The 17,835-nt window shown below is 35.3% G+C and overlaps 1 protein-coding gene across 1 annotated transcript in view; it reads right to left on the bottom strand.

Annotated features, from left to right (window-relative positions):
• KAT6A (lysine acetyltransferase 6A) overlaps positions 1-17,835 on the bottom strand; it is a 138,350-nt gene that overhangs the window by 49,470 nt on the left and 71,045 nt on the right. Inside the window, exons 5-8 of the mRNA XM_049771792.1 lie at positions 13,862-13,943; positions 10,945-11,080; positions 9,367-9,683; positions 793-911 (exon numbers count right to left, since the gene is read on the bottom strand). Of these exons, the coding sequence (XP_049627749.1) occupies positions 793-911; positions 9,367-9,683; positions 10,945-11,080; positions 13,862-13,943 (654 nt within the window). The remainder of the gene's footprint in view (positions 1-792; positions 912-9,366; positions 9,684-10,944; positions 11,081-13,861; positions 13,944-17,835) is intronic.

The following is a 17,835-nucleotide window of genomic DNA, read 5'->3' on the forward strand; positions in this document are numbered from 1 at the left end:
AATAACAATTTGATGAGAAATTATGTGTTTTCATGGTCTCAAACCATGTTCCCACAACATACTATACTGTGGAAAGAAATGAATTCAGAAAAGCATGCCAGATTACCACTTACAATCAAACAAATAAATCCTTCATGACTACAGATAAAATGCACATAAGGGGGATACATCAATTCTGCTATTTTTACCAAAAGTATTCTCCTGAATCTAATCATAATGAAATATGCACAATACAATGGACAATCTACAAAATAAATGACTGCATACTTCAAAAAATGTTAATATTATTAAAGACTAAAAAAACTGGGTAAAAAAAGACTGCCTAAATGAAAGGTTCCTAAACTTATCTGCCCAAACTCCCTTTCAAAAAAATTATTTAACACACCTCTGGAAATCAATCTAAAGTAAACAAACAAGAAAATACCCTCCAAATTACACTAAGATTTATACTTTATACTTAAATTTAATAACTTATACTCAACCTTAAGACTCATACTTGAAGAAAAAATATTGTCAATGACTTTGGCATCTCTAAAGCCTATCATAAAAGAAGGTTCTTTGTATATCCATCTAGATCTTGCTACATATCAGAGAAATGAAACAGAAGCATTTACTATTCCCTGAATTAATTAACCCGGGCATTTTAGCACTAAAGGAATACCCTGACAAAAAAAATTATGTACATACACAAAAATATTACAAACTCACCCCAGTATACCCACAATATAATTAATCTTATTTGTCAACCATAAAGAAATTGCTTGACTGCCTAATCTGGATAAAGAAATTTACCTGTAGTGCTTGTTCTTGGATATCACGAAATAATTCCATATCTTTTTCAGTCATAATTTCCTGACTTCCAAAAAGTCGTTCCTCACTTTCTTGTTTGCCATCCCAGCCTTCCTGATTGTCTGCATGTAAAGAACTATGTTATTAATATTAATCTTATTTAATACATGAACTAAAATCTCTCAATTCTCTACTTCACTTAAAGACCTCTTATTTGAAGACCTCAGTATTATTTAACAGTGAAGCATTAAAGAAATTGCTATATAAATATTAAATATAAACATTATGTATTACAATAAAATTAAGTCCTAAAGCATCTTAAAATATTACATGACAAATTAAACTTCGTTACAAAATTATACTTAGTACGTACACGTATACACACACACACACACACACACACACACACACACACACACACACACACACACACACACACACACGGGGCGGGGGGTGGGGTGACTGCAGTGAGAGCCCAATAGGTTGAGCATGAGTTCCAAGTTAGGATTTTTGGCATCACATACTCTTCCCAGTACACAAGGAGTGATCCCCTAGCAGAGTCAGGAAGAATAAAACTCTTCAGTCCTGCCAAAGGTAGCCTAAAGACAAATTTTAGAAACACAAAACTAGAGGCTGGAGAGATAACAAGCAGATAGGGTGCTTGTCTTCAAAGTGATTGAACAAGACTTGATCCCCAGTTCCTAAATGATCCCCTTCAGGAGTGATTCCTGAGTGCAGAGTGAGGAGGGAGCACTAAGCATGGCTGATTACAGCCCCCAAACCAAAACCAATTCAAAACAAAAATATTTTTTTTAATTTTTTAAAAAATGAAAGAGAATCGGGCCCGGAGAGATAGCACAGCGGCGTTTGCCTTGCAAGCAGCCGACCCAGGACCAAAGGTGGTTGGTTCGAATCCCAGTGTCCCATATGGTCCCCCGTGCCTGCCAGGAGCTATTTCTGAGCAGACAGCCAGGAGTAACCCCTGAGCATCGCCGGGTGTGGCCCAAAAAAATAAAAAAATGAAAGAGAATCAGGACTGAAAGAAAAAAAGGATAGGAAAAATGAAAAACTCACTGGAAAGCCTCACCAACAAAGTAACAACAGCTGCTGAGAACAGAATTGTGAGCTGGAAGATGAGCTGCATAACAACTCCATTCAATAGAAAAAATTGGAAAAGAGTCATAAAATAAATAAGCAGAAGATGAAAAATATCCTCAAAATAAGTGAAAAGATAACAATAGATCTTTGGGATAAGTTTAACAGGAACAATAAAAAAAAGAAAAATCTAAAGAGTATAAAATTTATCTTGAAATTATATGAACATTTTTACTATGACTTAAACATAACATCAAATATTACTTTTCCAATCTTCAGCAATATGAATTTATTCTAGAGAAAAACATAATATTCATCATCTGGGATCTCCTTTTAAATTTTTCAAAGATTCTGAAAATGTGCGTAAGGCCAAAACATTCTTTTAAATAATCTTTCAAAAGGCTGCTGTAAGTGATATTAAGTACTAATTATGTTCAAGTTCTGCCGTAACCTTTAAAGCACAAACTCCACAAACTTGAGGAGTACAGATGACAATTCTCAGAGTGAGTATGTGAAATAATAAGCATCAATTAAATAAAAACCTTCCTCAAATAAACATGAAATTAGTAAGAGAAATACTGGGAAATTATATAAATCTTTATCCTTTACAAGATGTTACTGCTGATAAACTGATTTCTTCCTGGCTAAAAAGACCACTTAGTAACAGTTCTTTTCAAATACATTGCATGAATAAATTCTTTTTCACTTAGTTTAGAAAAAGGAAAAGGAGTATTACTAAAAATACTGCCAATTAAAATGTATATGAAATCTAAAAAGGCTATATAAGGCTATAATGCCCTCTAGTGAAGGAAGGATGCAAACACAGATAAAGTATACATTCAGTTGTATCATATCAGATGGTACAAGTTTCATAAACCTAAAAGCAAAGCATAATTTCCATCTCTAAACTTTCGAGGAGATCTAATAATTCATTTATGGTACATGTGATTAATTAAAAAACTGTTTTTATGAGACTTTTCCTAAGTCCAACCTAAATGGCTTTCATATTTTCTTAAACATTTTCAGATAAGCTTATCTGCAGTCTAAAGGGAGGAAAAAACACCAAAAATTTTCAAATAAAACATGTTAAAATTTTTTAAGCTGTTTCCATGTCTCAACATCACTCCTGGCCTCCCTGCTGTCTCTCCACCCATCTCAGGTTTGTCTGCAGAGAGAGGGGCCTTCCAGTCCCTTTCATCAACCCTCCTCTTCCCGAATTATGAGCCAATGTGAGCATGTCCGAGTGAAGACATTCAATTTATATAGATATTTCAGGCAGATTGACCTAGCACTTCTTTTTCTTAGAAAATGTACAACTCAGTTAAAAAAACCAATGAATTGGCTGCAATAGTTTATCGTACTTAGGTAACCTCGCTTAAAAAAATAAGCTCTAAAGCAGATATATCTCTAGTCACCTTTTATACAATCAATTCAATGGATCATTTTCTTAAACAGTTTAAAACTCCAGCAATCCAATCCACTAAATGCAAAGAATAATGGGAAAACTAAGGAAGACAACTGCAAGGGGGGATATGGAGAGAACCCTGGCAAATTTCCAAGCCCACCAAAACTCCAGAGTTTTAATAGATAAGGATCTTAAATCAACACTTACTATTTGTTTTAGCAACAAATCAAAGAGTCAGTAGCCTGCAAAATTTAGCAATCTATAGATGAACAATTCAAGCAACTCAAAAGAATTCTTTCACAAGATGAGAGAATCCAAACAAATTGAACTGAAGGAACTAAAAATCATGTTAGGAAACCACTGTAGCAGAATTACACGGGTGGAGAATCATAGATGAACTTGAAGACAAATTACAAGCCAGCAGTGATAAAAATAAAAAAGGAGAGACAAAACAATGAAATAAAATATAAGGTACTTAATAAACAAAGACAAAAGAAAACATTGCAAATTATAGGAATTCGAGAAGGGGAGGAAAAGGGGAAAGGGGAAGAACAAGTAGTGAGGGAGATAATAGCAGGAAACTTTCCAACTCTGGAAAGCTGCTCTAGAAAACCAAGAGGCAAATAGAGTGCCAAACAAAATAAACCCTAACAGAACACCAAGATATGGCAATCCAAATGGCAAAAAACAAAGAGAGAGATGGACTCTTTAAAGCACTAATGGAGAAGAAAACCTTTAAATATAAAAGAAAGAACTTAAGACCCAGAGAGACAGCATAGCGGCGTTTGCCTTGCAAGCAGCCGATCCAGGACCAAAGGTGGTTGGTTCGAATCCCGGTGTCCCATATGGTTCCCCCACCCCACCCCCACCCCGAGCCTGCCAGGAGCTATTTCTGAGCAGACAGCCAGCAGTAACCCCTGAGCCGGGTGTGGCCCAAAAACCAAAAACCAAAAAAAAAGAAAAAGAACTTAGGAATCAATCAGATCTCCCTTTTGAAACAATTCAAACTACTGAAAGAAAAGAAACTTTCAACCTAGAGTGCATTATCCAGAAACCTCTATTTGGTAGGGAGGGATAAAAACATTCTCAGACAAAAAAGAACTTGCAACATTTGTGCTAACCAAACTAATTATAAATGAACTTCTCAAAGATCAAATATATAGAACAAATATCCAATTGTAAGAGCAATAATCATACACAATATAATGGTACAATTTCTTTCTGTCAATAGTTTCCTTAAATGTCAATGAACTAAACTCTCCCATCAAAAGACAGAGTAGTGGGTTGGATCAGCCATCCTCTTCCTAGAGGAAACACACTTAGATGGTTAGGATAGACACAGACTCAGAGAAAAAGGATGGAAAATAATTATACAACTTATGGGAAAACAGAAAAAAAGGCTGGGACAGCCATACTTACATCAGATCAAACTGCACTCAACTTTAAGAAAATACTTAGAGATAAAGATGAACACTACTTGTTGATCAGGGGAACAATAGACCAAGAAGTACTAACTGTGATCAACATTTCTGCACCAAAGGTAGAGTCAGGAAAATATATAAGTCACAAACCTAGAGAGACACATGAATAGAAAGGTAATAGTAGTGGAAGATTTCAACACTCCACTATCGCCATTGGACAGAGTCACTAGCTCTAGCAAATATATAAGAGCCCTAAGTGAGAAACTAGAAGAGCTGGGACTATTAAATCTATACAGGGCCTTCTCAAGTACAGAGAGAATAATAGGATAGAACACACTTTAGGACACAAGTCTACATAAATTCAGAAATATAAGAATTATACCAAGCACCCTATCAGACCACAATGCCATAGAGATCAAGACTGATTGTAAAAAGAAGATGTGCAGAAAATTCAACACCTGGAGACTAAGCAACACGTTGCTCAACAGCAGCTGGAAATCAACAGAGAAAATCAAGGAAGAAATAAAGAGATTTTGAAACTAGTGATAAAGAACAAACAATTAACAAAATCTATGGGGCACAGCAAAAGCAGCAATTAGGGGGAAATTCATAGCAATATAGGTCTACATTAGAAAAGAAGAAAAAGACAAAATCAACAATCTAAAGGCACACCTTAAATATCTAGAAAAACAATAGCAAAGGAATCCAAACACAAGCAGAAAAAAAGAAATAATGAAAACCAGAGCAGAAATCAATGGTATAAAAACAAAGATCATGGGGGGTGGGTAACAATACAAAGAATTGATGAAACCAGGAGCCTTTTTTTTTAAGAGAATAAACAAGATATACAAACTGTTGGCAAGACTCACAAGGAAAAAAGGGAAATACTCAATAAACCAGATCAAAAATAAAAGGGGAGAAATTATACCAGAACCCCAAGAAATTCATGACATGAGAGCTTATTATAAACAACTGTACTCTGTAAAGCTAGAAGAAATGAACAGATTTCTGGAAAAATATATCCTATTACTGAATGAGGAAGTGGAAAGCTTAAACAGGCTAATCACAAGTAAGAAAATTAAAACAGTAATTAAGAAACTCCCCAAGAATAAAAGTCCAGGGCCAGCCAGGTTTACAGTTGAGTTTTATCAAACATTCAGAAAGATTTTCTTTTATGATCCTTCCAAAATATGAAGAGACAGCAATCCTCCCTAATACCTTCTATGAAGTTAACCTCACGCTCATTCCTAAAGCTAACAGAGATTCTAAGAAAGAAAACTACAAACCAATCTTACTGATGAACACTGATGCAAAAAACCTTAACAAAATCTTAGCATACCAAAATAACAACACATCAACAAGATTATACACCATGACCAATGGGTTTTATCCCAAGTGGGATGCAAGGATGGCTCATTATATACAAATCAATCAAAATCATACAACATCAGTAAAAGGAAGGATAAAAACATCATGATCATAAAATTGATGCAGAGAAAGCATTTGACAAAATACAACACCCATTCATGATGAAAACCCTCAGCAAAATAGGTGTGGAAGGAACCTTCAATATAACAGCTATCTATAAAAAGTCCACAACCAACATTATTCTTAATGATGAAAAACTGAAAGCATTTCTACTAAGGTCATGCACTAGAGGCAAAGATGTCCACTGTCTCCACTCCTCTTCAAAAAAGTATTAGAAGTTCTAGCAATAGCAATCAGACAAGAGAATACAAATTGGAAAAGAGGAAGTCAAATTATCTCTATTTGCAGATGACATGATGTGTCCACAGAAAAGTTCTGATACGGGGCTGGAGAGATAGCACAGCGGCGTTTGCTTTGCAAGCAGCTGATCCAGGACCTAAGGTGGTTGTTTCGAATCCTGGTATCCCATATGGTCCCCCGCACCTGCCAGGAGCTATTTCTGAGCAGATAGCCCGGAGTAACCCCTGAGCACCACTGGGTGTGGCCCAAAAAGGAAGGAAGGAAGGAAGGAAGGAAGGAAGGAAGGAAGGAAGGAAGGAAGGAAGGAAGGAAGGAAGGAAGGAAGGAAGGAAGGAAGGAAGGAAGGAAGGAGGGAGGGAGGGAGGGAGGGAGGGAGGGAGGGAGGGAGGGAGGGAGGGAGGGAAGGGGTAGAGGGAGGGAGGGAGGGAGGGAGGGGTAGAGGGAGGGAGGGAGGGAGGGAGGGAGGGAGGAAGGGGTAGAGGGAGGGAGGGAGGGAGGGAGGGAGGAAGGGAAGAAGGGAAGAAAAGAAAAGAAAAGAAAAGAAAAGAAAAGAAAAGAAAAGAAAAGAAAAGAAAAGAAAAGAAAAAAGTTCTGATACAATAAACCAATACAGCAAAGTGGCCAGCTACAAAGTCAATACACAGTTGCATTCCTTTATACAAATTATGAATCAAAGAAAGAGATCAGAGTCTATCTCATTTAAAATAGTGTCCAAACTATCAAGTACCTAGGAATCAACCTAAAAAGAGAGGTAAGAGACCTATACCACAAAAACCTCAAACCACTTCAGAAAGAAATTGAAGGAAATGGGAGAACATTTCATGCTAATGAACTGGAAGAATCAGTATCATCAAAATGACCATCTTACCTAAACTACATATTGTAGTTTATATAAAATTAAATCCATATAAAGTTCAATGCAATCCCTATTCATACTCAGACTACATTCTTCAAGGACTTAGAACAATCAATTATAAAGTTTGTGTAGAACCATAAAATACCTAGGATAGCCAAATCCATATTGAAAAACTAGTAACTAGGAGGCATCTCATTACCTAATTTGAAGTTCTACTACAAAGTCATAGCAATCAAAACAGCATGGTATTGGAACAAAGACAAGACTTTCAGACCAATGGGTCAGAATAGATTATCCAGTGACAAACCCCAAATATATGGTCAATAAATCTCGTCAACAAATGGTTTTGGGACAGCTGGATAATCATGTGTAAGAAATTGAAGACTGATTCATATCTCACACCTTATACAAAAGTCAATTCAAAGTGGACTAAAGACTCTGAGATTAGACCTGAATCCATAAAGTTCATTTAGGAAAAAATTGGCAGAACACTCCAAGACTTAGATCTCAAAGAAGTCTTCGATGATAGGATGCCAATGTAAGAGCCCAAGAGCTATCACCACCAAATCTGAATAAATGGGACTACATCAAACAAAAAAGTTTCTGTATGGCAAAAGAAACACGGACTAAAATTAGAAGACAACTAACTAAATGGGGAAAAAATTTTGCACTCAACATAGATGAAGGTTTGGTGTCTAGAATAAAGAACTTACAAAGGTTGACTACACAAAACCTAAAAACATTAAAAAATGGGGAGAAGAAATAAACAGACACTTCTCTGAGACAGACCAACAGATGGCCAATAGATACATGAAAAACTGCTCATCGTCACTTATCATTAGGGAAATTCAAATCAAGACGTCAATGAGATATCATCTTACACCACTGAGGATGGCACAAAATACTGGGAACAACCTTTGTTGGCAGGAATGTGGTGAGAAAGGAACTCTCATCCACTGCTGGTGAGAATGCTGCCTGAGCCAACCCCTATGGAAAACAGTATGAAAGGTTCTTAGTAAACTCAAAATTGAGCTGCCATACGACCCAGCAATCCCTCTTTTGAGGATCTATTCCCAGGACAGAAAAACATTCATCCAAAAGGATGTATGCACAGTGCAATTCATTGCAGCACTCAGTACAATAGCTGGAAGTTGGAATCAACCTAGATGTGTAACAACAGACAAATGGATCATGAAGATTTGGCACATATATACAATGAAATACTACAAAGCTGTAAGGCATGACGCAATCATGCAATTTTCAGCAACATGGATGGAACTGGAAATGTGCTAAATGAAGTAAGCCAGAAGAAGGATAAATACAGAATGATATCACTTATATGTGGTCTTTAGAATAACTGTATGAAGAAATGCAATGGTCTAAATGGTAGTTGTCTCAAACACTATTTAGCTATAGAATATAGTGAGGAGAAGGAAAGAAACTGAGTGGAAGAGGAGAACCCCAAATATAAAAGGGGCCAAGTGGTCTCAGGTGCATTGGTAGTATTAAAAAAGGACAGAATTAAATATCCAAGCCAAAGGTAACAACAATGGACTCAAGAGACCAAACATTAACAATCTAAACTTAAAATGGGCCTGTTACAATGGCAGGATGGGGGCATGTAGGGGTGTGATATGGGATGAAACTGGGGAACATTGGTGGAGGGAGGTCAATACTGGCCCTGATCCATTGAATGCTTGAAACCCAACTATGAATGACTTTGAAAATCACAATGATTTCAATATAATAAAATAAAATCTTTTTTGAATGTTTAAAAACTGATTGCTACGTTGAAATCGATCAGGAAAGCACATACAGAGGATCCTTTGGATGAAGAAGACTTTCTGTCATGTCAATTTTTAAAACCAAAAATGAGAAAGAGAATATAAACAGTTATGCAATATTCACTGAAAATAAACCAAAGTTAAATTCTCTTGCAGTACATAAGACAATCGTATCTTTTACACTATAACTCCCAATACATTTTTATCCTACTTTCTTTACTATTTTAAGTTCATTTCAAATAATGTAGTTTTGGAATATTTTTTGTTTCTATAAGAACAAAACTTTACCTGTGGGCCAATCTGAAGTGCTTGATTTTCTGTTGCCCTTTTTCCTGATTCTATATTGCTCAGAGTAATCTACCACTTCCCCTCGAGGTTTCCGCCCATCAGGGGAAGGAGTGAAGAATTTGGTAAGGCCATCAATGAGCCCTTTGGTTTTCTTGTTGAACTTCAAGGGGACACTACTGTCTGTGCAGAAGTCCAAGCCATCTATTCGTTCTAAATATCCTTCTTCTGATGATGAGGCTGATTGGCTGGAGAGGGTGATTTTACGTTTCCGACCCCTTCCAGGGCCAGTTCGAACTTTGCTGAAGGGAGCTTTTGATCTAAAGAATCAAACAGGGAAAGGATTGACTACTGAAAATAAATATTCATAGGGTTTTTACTTAATACAGAATTCATAAATAACCTATAACTTGTTTTTTTAAGATTATATATTAAACAATATTCCAATTGTGGGATATTCTATAAACTGGAAATGTTATATGAGGATACTGATAGAAACATTATTTCCAGAAAACTTAGTCATTCATAGTAAAAAGTATCATGCCCAGAGTCTGAGGCACATTTGAATTATATGTTCAAACTAAATCATTCTGCTGCTTAGTAGTTATTTATCTTGAACTAAGGAGAATCTTTCTAAATACCAATTGTTTTCTCCTTTATAAAAATGAGTTAGGCCAAAGAGAACCTAAGATCCCTCCAAATATAAAGTCCTGAGACCTTGCACAAATTAAAATTATGACTTTTACTTCTAAATGTAAAAAGATCATTTTCTGAAAGTCAGAAATCAAAGAAAAATTAAAGATTAATTTAAAATGGAAAATATGAACTACAATATTAGTTATTGTATATTTCCAAGTTCCTAAAGTCCATTCATTTCAATTATGTAACCAGGCAGTTTTGAGAATAAAGGGGTTCACTGGTCTATAGAAATTTTACATATCAAAAGTAAATTACTACAGAGCTTTAAAAGGACATAACTACTGAATCTTGCTCCACCTAATAACACATAACAAGAATATTACTTTACATCAGGAAATATTAATAGGCCTTACTACAGCCTCAGTGGAAGCTATCTAGAGATTTGTATACTTAAGAAATAATATTTAATTATTATTTAAATTTAATTATTAATACTTAATAAATACTTAAATTACATAAAAAATCTATAAAATGCCTCAATAAAGTTTTTAATCATTTTTGTAAAAGCAATCTAAAGCAAAGTTTCCTTCCTTCTCTTTGCTATACTCTGGTGCAAGACTACCTGGGTTTTAATGTCAGTTCAAAACATATTATAAATTTGTATAAGTTAATTTCTCTATGATGTGTAGTTTCCCCCTAGAAAAATAAGAGTAGCAGAAATACTATATTATGGTTTGTTGTGAAAATAAAATGATTTAACATAAAAAGCATTTGAAACAGTATCATGGCATTCAACTATGGCTCAATAAATGTTAGCCATGGTAATTTAAAAGTGCCAGTTATAACAATAAAATATTTCTTAATAAAGAAAATAAGTGAATCCTACACTATAGAGAAGACCCTAACCTTTTCTCCCCTCACCTTGCCACAAGTACAACTTACACCATGTTTTGTTTCTTTAACCTGTTTTTTGGACGTCCTATAGGGTTGGCATAGCGCCGTTTTATCTGTGCTGCCTTCTTCTGTAGAAGTTTTCGTCCTTTTTTCCTGGGGCGACATATTTGACATATCCACATGCCTATAAAGAAAGAAAATTCCACATAAAAATAAAATATATGTGAATACATTGAAATATTTTAGATATCCTAAACCAGGAATCCTAATTTCTGATTAAAAAAAAAATCTACAAACAACTGGAAGAGAGCACACATGTTCTAAAATCCACACATGGCTGAAATTCACTAATTCTCAGTTAAAAACCCCCACCATAGGGCCCAGAGTGGTGGCGCTAGAGATAAGGTGTCTGCTTTGCAAGTGTTAGCCTAGGACTGACTGCGGTTGATCCTCTGGCATCCCATATGGTCCTCCCAAGCCAGGAGTGATTTCTGAGCACATAAGCCAAGAGTAAGCCCTGAGAGTCAATGGGTGTGGCCTAAAAACAAAAACCAAAAATAATCCCTGCCATATACCAGATATTGATTTATAATCACCATTCGATGAGAAAAGCTAGGTCTTTACAGAATAATTAGTAGTAAAATAATTAGTAGTAAGGGTAATAATACAAGATAACCTGGAACTTTTGTGGTACCAGAAAATAAAGAATCACCCAAAAGATGATGCCATATCAAAAGTATACAGGAGCCAATTTGAAGGAGCTCCCATGAGCTAAATAAGGGTTACTCTGAATAAAAATAAAATAAAATAATAGCAATAAATTAGAATCCATAGAACAGAGTATCCACAAGTCTATAATGATCATAGGTAGAATGCCTGTCTCGAAGACAACAGGGGGTGGGGGAGGAGGGAGATGGGGCGCATTGGTAACAGGAAGGATACACTGGTTAAAGGGGATGTACTTTTTATGACTGCAACCCAACTACAAACATGTCTGTAACCATGGTGCTTAAATAAAGATATAATTAAAAAATAAAATAAAGCAATGAAATGTTGAAAATATTTTTTCAGTCCTATGTATTTCAGAGTTGAAAGATATTAGTGGTCTAATGGCCACTATAATATCAGTTGTTTCTTAAATAAAATAAATAAGTGGGATAAATGGATAGCTCTTCCCTATAGCAAAATTTCAACCAAAGAAAATAGAAGTAATACGGAAAAAGGAAATTCATCATTATCAACTACAACAAAAGAATCATTCAATTCTTAGATAGATTAGTTGCGAAGAATAGTAACTTTAAGGTGTCTCTCAGAAAATCGCCACTAAAAGCAAGTAATAGGAGTTAACATTACTACTAATAAGTTACATTGGAATTATATTTTCCTGTGATAATGCAGCAGTCAGACAAAATTTCACTCAGATATCAGCCATGCTAATTTCATAACCTCAATCTTACCATATGAAGCAAGATTCAACTTGTAATGGTTTCTAAAAATAATCATTTACCAGATAATTTTCCATACTGTGAAAATCAGGAAAGAAATATAAAAGTATAGTTAATTAGGTCTGGAGAGATAGTACAATGGGTAAGGCACTTGCCTTGCACATGGCTGACGCAGGCTTGATCCCTGGCATCCCATATGGTCTCTGAGCACAATCAGGAGTGGTTCTCCTGAGCACAAAGTCAGGAGAAACCCCTCCCTGAGCATTGCCAGATGTGGCAAATAAATAAAGAGTGTGAGGAATTAGTACATACTGGAAGAGACTAAGGAAGTAAGACAACCAAACATAACAGAAGATACTAAATTAAGTTTAGGACTGAAGTTCTATAGGTAAGTTAATCATGTTTGTTAACTTCCTGATCTCAGTAGCTACATTAAAGGATTGTAAGATGCTATATCCGAATAGGAAACTGAGTCGCGGGTACAATGAGAACAATTGTGCACTGTTGTTTTTTTTACCACTTTTCTGTAAGTCTGATATTATTTCAAAATAAGATACTTTCAAGCTGGACAGATAAAAGAAGTTAGGTGCTTGCCATGCATCCAGTCAAACATAGTTTGATATCTGGCACTAAATATGTTACCCTAAGCACTAGCAGGTCACGCCAGAGTACAAAAAATGGATTCTGGATCAGCCTCTGAGCAACCTACCACCACCACCCCCAAAAAACCCCAAAACAAAATTAAAGAGGTTTTCTGCCATTAGCTACTATAGAAATTATTTTGTAGGCATTAAATACACTGAAATTCAGTCCTAAGAAAATAAATCCTTAATATAAATTATAATCTGAGATAAGACAGGGAGATCTAACTGAATACTTTTGTTTGTTTGTTTTTGGGCCACACCCAAAGACGCTCAGGGGTTACTCCTGGCTTGGGGGACCACATGGGACGCCGGGAATAGAATCGGGTTCCGTCCTGGGTCAGCCGTGGGCAAGGCAAGTGCCCTACCTGCGCTACCACTCCAGCCCTAACTGAATACTTTTTAAACAAACTATAAGTATATGATACCATAAATTTCAATCAATATGTATCTTACATGGGACAAGAGTCAAACAGTATTAAGGTTTTGTCTCATAACTTGAACATTTATTATTTTATAGTTTATAAAGCTTTGGATGAACCAGGTATTATAGCTTGATATATACAATATCATTTTTTCTTGAGAAAGAGATTTTGAGCCATATAAGGCAAGATACTTTTATTTTCTAGCTTAGGGAAAAGCAAAAATTGATAAATGAGCTATATACCAAGAATGGATACTTAGAAATTAAAGATTAAAAATATGACCAAAAAAAGGCTAAACAGAAAAATTATACCCACTTTTAATGTTATAGCTCTCTTCCTACTTCTATAAACCCAAACTGAAACATGCAAATAACTATTTCATTTTAACAAAGTAGATAAAAATGTTTTCACTTTTTATCTATTCATCCCTTTGAATTCAGAATGTATTTCTAACCTTTTGGCATCCGGGTAAGTGGTGGATCACAACACTCCATATGAAATCCTCGGTCACAGGAATCACAAAAAAGCATGTTATCCTGAAAAAGAATAAGGATGGTATTGCTTAACCTTATGAAACAAAAAAGGGGTCATGACTGTGTAAAACCTAGAAGTTATAACAATCTCATAAAAGAGCTGAGTTACTTTACTGTAATAGTAAAAGTTTTCTTAATTTGAACCAAGAAAATGGATATCTGAAAATTTAGAAAAAAGAAAAAAAATTAGAAATTAGAAAAAAGGTTCTGCTTTCTCCAATTTTAATACTTTCAAATTTATTTAGCTACAGATATAAATTTAGTCTGTTGATAAAAAAGACAATTCCAATAGCTATATATTACTCATATTTCACAAGTATTTCTTTAAAGTAACCCCAATTTATCTGCCACTAATTAAGATGTTTTTAGAAGCAATCTAGAAATAAAATTTTGAAAAGTATTTACAAAATCATGTACAATTCAAAGATGCTACTTTTTCTTTATGTTTTAATTAAAGTAACTTGATTTACAGTCATTACAGTTATTATAGTCCAGTCTTCTAGCACCAATCCCACCTCCAGTGTCAACCTCTCTCAGTCAATTATCTTAGTTTACTTTCCATACCTCTCCCTCCCAGTCTGTCATCTTGACGGGCACCTTTTGAAGTTTGGTTGGTAAACTTCGGGTCTAACAATCTGTTGTTGACTCCATGATTTGGATATTGAGCTCTGTCCTTTCTTAACACCACCAAATGTACCTGAATACCCTTTCCCATTATTTCACAAATTTCTCCCCCTCTACTCTCCTTCCTTCTCCTTCTTCTGGCTTCTCCTTGAAGCCAGGAGTGATCTAGGAAACCCCACATTAAAGGACTGTATTCCCTCATCCAATTATCAAATACCAACATATAAGTGATATTATCCTGTATTTATTCTTCTTTTTTGGCTTAAATGGAATCTTCCAGTTCACGTTTCAGTGACTTGTATTTCTTACACTATGTAGTATACACAGTGACTAGAGGTGTGCATACATCGTTTTGAATCATTTTCTATCCTGAGGACAGATTAAAAAATGAAATTTCTGGGTCATGTGACAGCTCAATTTTGAGTTTTGTGAGAACCCTCCATAGTGTTTTTCACAGGGGTTGGAGCAGACAACATTCTCACCAGCAGTGGATAAGAATTCCTTTTTTACTATATTCCCCTCATCAGATTGTTGCCAGTATTTTTAGTATCATTCTCACTGGTGTTAAGATGTTATCTCATTGTCATCTTGATTTGGAGTTTCCTAATAAGTGATGATGAAAACGTTTTCACGTATCTGTTGGCAATGTTGCCTCAAAGAAGTGCTTGTTTATTTTTCCCATTTTTTTGATGGGGTTTTAGTTTTGTTTTTTTTTTTTACATTTCAATTCAGCTATTAGTTTTAGCCCATGTTTATGCTGAAACTTTTTAGTCTGATAAAGTTCCTTGTTAGTTTTGATTCTGTAGCCTTTACCTACCATTGACAAAGGCTATCGTAAAGACTCCTTTGAAGTCTAGATCTAGAAGAGCTTTCCTGAATATACTTTAAAGATTCAGACCTGATCTCAAGGTCTTTGATTCACTTTGAGTTGACTTTTGTGTAAGGTGTACTTATAGGCACAGCTTTAATATCTTACATGTAGTTATCCAATTGTCCCAATACAATTTGTTGAAGAGGTTATCTTCATTCCATTTCATGTTCTCAACACCTGTCAAAAAAAAAAGCTGACCAAAGACTGTAGAAATAGCATAATGGGTAGGACTTTTGTCTTGCATGCGGCCATATGATAGAAATTTTTTTTTTTTTTTTGTGATTTTTGGGTCACACCTGGCAGTGCTCAGGGGTTATTTCTGGCTCCAGGCTCAGAAATTGCTCCTGGCAGGCACAGGGGACCATATGGGGCGCCGGGATTTGAACCGATGACCTCCTGCATGAAAGGCAAACGCCTTACCTCCATGCTATCTCTCCGGCCCCAAGAATTTTTGATAGAATTTTTTATCTCTCTATGCTATCATTCGTTATTTGTATAAAGAAAAGTAACCAGTATTTTTGCACTGACTTTGTAGCTGGCCACTTTGATTTATTGGACTATTGTTTCTAGGAGGTGTGTAGTTGTGTGTCTGTGTCTGTGTCTGTCTGTGTGTGTGTGTCTGTGTGTGTGTGTCTGTGTGTGTGTGTGTCTGTGTGTGTGTGTGTCTGTGTGGATTCTTTAGGGTTCTTCAATGTATATATAACATCATGTCATCTGCAAAAAGAGACAATGTTTTCCTCTTTTCCAATTTGGATCCCTTTCATTTTCTTTTCTTGCCTGACTGCTATCTCTAGGACTTCTAAGACTAGCTGAATAAGAGTAGATAGAGACAATGGATATCCTTGACTTGTGCCTATGCAATGCTTTCAGTTTCTCACCATTAAGAAAAATATTGGCTATGGATCGACAGCAATGAACTATCTTGAGGAAGTCTCCTGACACCCGTATTTATTGAAAGTGTTTAATCATGAATGGGCATTGGATCTTGTCTAAAGCTTTCTCAGCATCTATTGATATTCTCATATAAATGTTATCTTTTCTTTTACTGGTATGGTATAATGATATGCATTGATTTGTATATATTGAACCATCCTTGCAACTCAAAGAAACCCACTTGATTATGATGGTATTTTTTTTTTGATGTGTCATTGAATTTGGTCTATTAAGATTTGTTGAGTATTTTTACATTAACATTCATCAAGAGACTGGTTAGAATTTTTTTTTTATAGTATCTGTCAGCTTTGAGTGTAATGTAATGTTAGCAGTGAATGTAATGTTAGCTTCATAGAAGCTGTTAGGAAGGATTCCCATTTTGTTGATATTTTGAAAAACTTTTAAGGATCAACAACAGTAAATTATCTCTGAAGGTCTGATAAAACTCACATATTAACCCTGGGCTTACACATCTGGGCCTGGGCTTTTATTCTTGGGGTTTTTCTTAATTACTGTTTTAATTTCCTCGCTTGTATTGGCCTGTTTAGGCTATCTACTTCTTCCTCACAGTCTCAGGTAATAACATGTTTCTAGAAATCTGTCAATTTCTACTAGGTTATTCAAAGTAAGATCTCATGACATTTTAGCTTTCTGGAGTTTCTGCTGTGATTTCTCCTCTTTCACTTCTGATCTAATTTATCTGACAACTTTCTCTCTCTTTGTTTTGTTTTGTTTTGTTTTGTTTTGTTTTGGTCATTAGTCTTGACAATAGTTTGCTACTTGTCTATTCATTTGAAGAACCAGTTCCTGGTTTCACTGATTCTCTGTATTGCCTCCTTGGTTTCCATATCGTTGATTTCTGCTCTGGTTTTAACCATTTCTTTTCTTCTACTAGTGCTTGTGTACATTTTTGTTGGTTTTCCAGATATTTTTGTGAATATTTAGGTTGTTGATTTTATTTTTTTCCTTCCCTTATGTAGGCTTGTACTGCTATGAGTTTCCCACTAATTAGTGCTCTTGCTGTGTACCACAGATTTTGGTAACTTGTTTCTTCATTATCATTAGTCTTATAGAATCTTTTATTTCTTCCTTGATTTCCTCTATAGTCTATTTATTATTATTAAGCAGCATGTTGTTCATTCTCCAGACATTACTAGTTTCTCCACATCTTCTTCTAATGGTCAATATATATCTATATAGCATTATAGGGCGACAGGATGCTTACTTAGTATCATTCTTATATTTGTGAATTTATGTAAAACTTATGTCTAAAAATGTAATCTATCCTGAAGAATGTTCTAGTGTGCACTAGAAAAGAACACATACTTGGCTTCTGAAGATGAAAGGCCCTAAATAAATCTATTAGTCCCAACTAAGAAGCTATTATTTCTAAATACTACTAGACTCACTGAAAATTCACCAACCATTTCTCAATGGAAATGCGAGTTGTACACACTACAGAAATAG

The sequence above is a fragment of the Suncus etruscus genome, chromosome 4 (genome assembly GCF_024139225.1).
Source record: "Suncus etruscus isolate mSunEtr1 chromosome 4, mSunEtr1.pri.cur, whole genome shotgun sequence".
NCBI lineage: Eukaryota > Metazoa > Chordata > Mammalia > Eulipotyphla > Soricidae > Suncus > Suncus etruscus.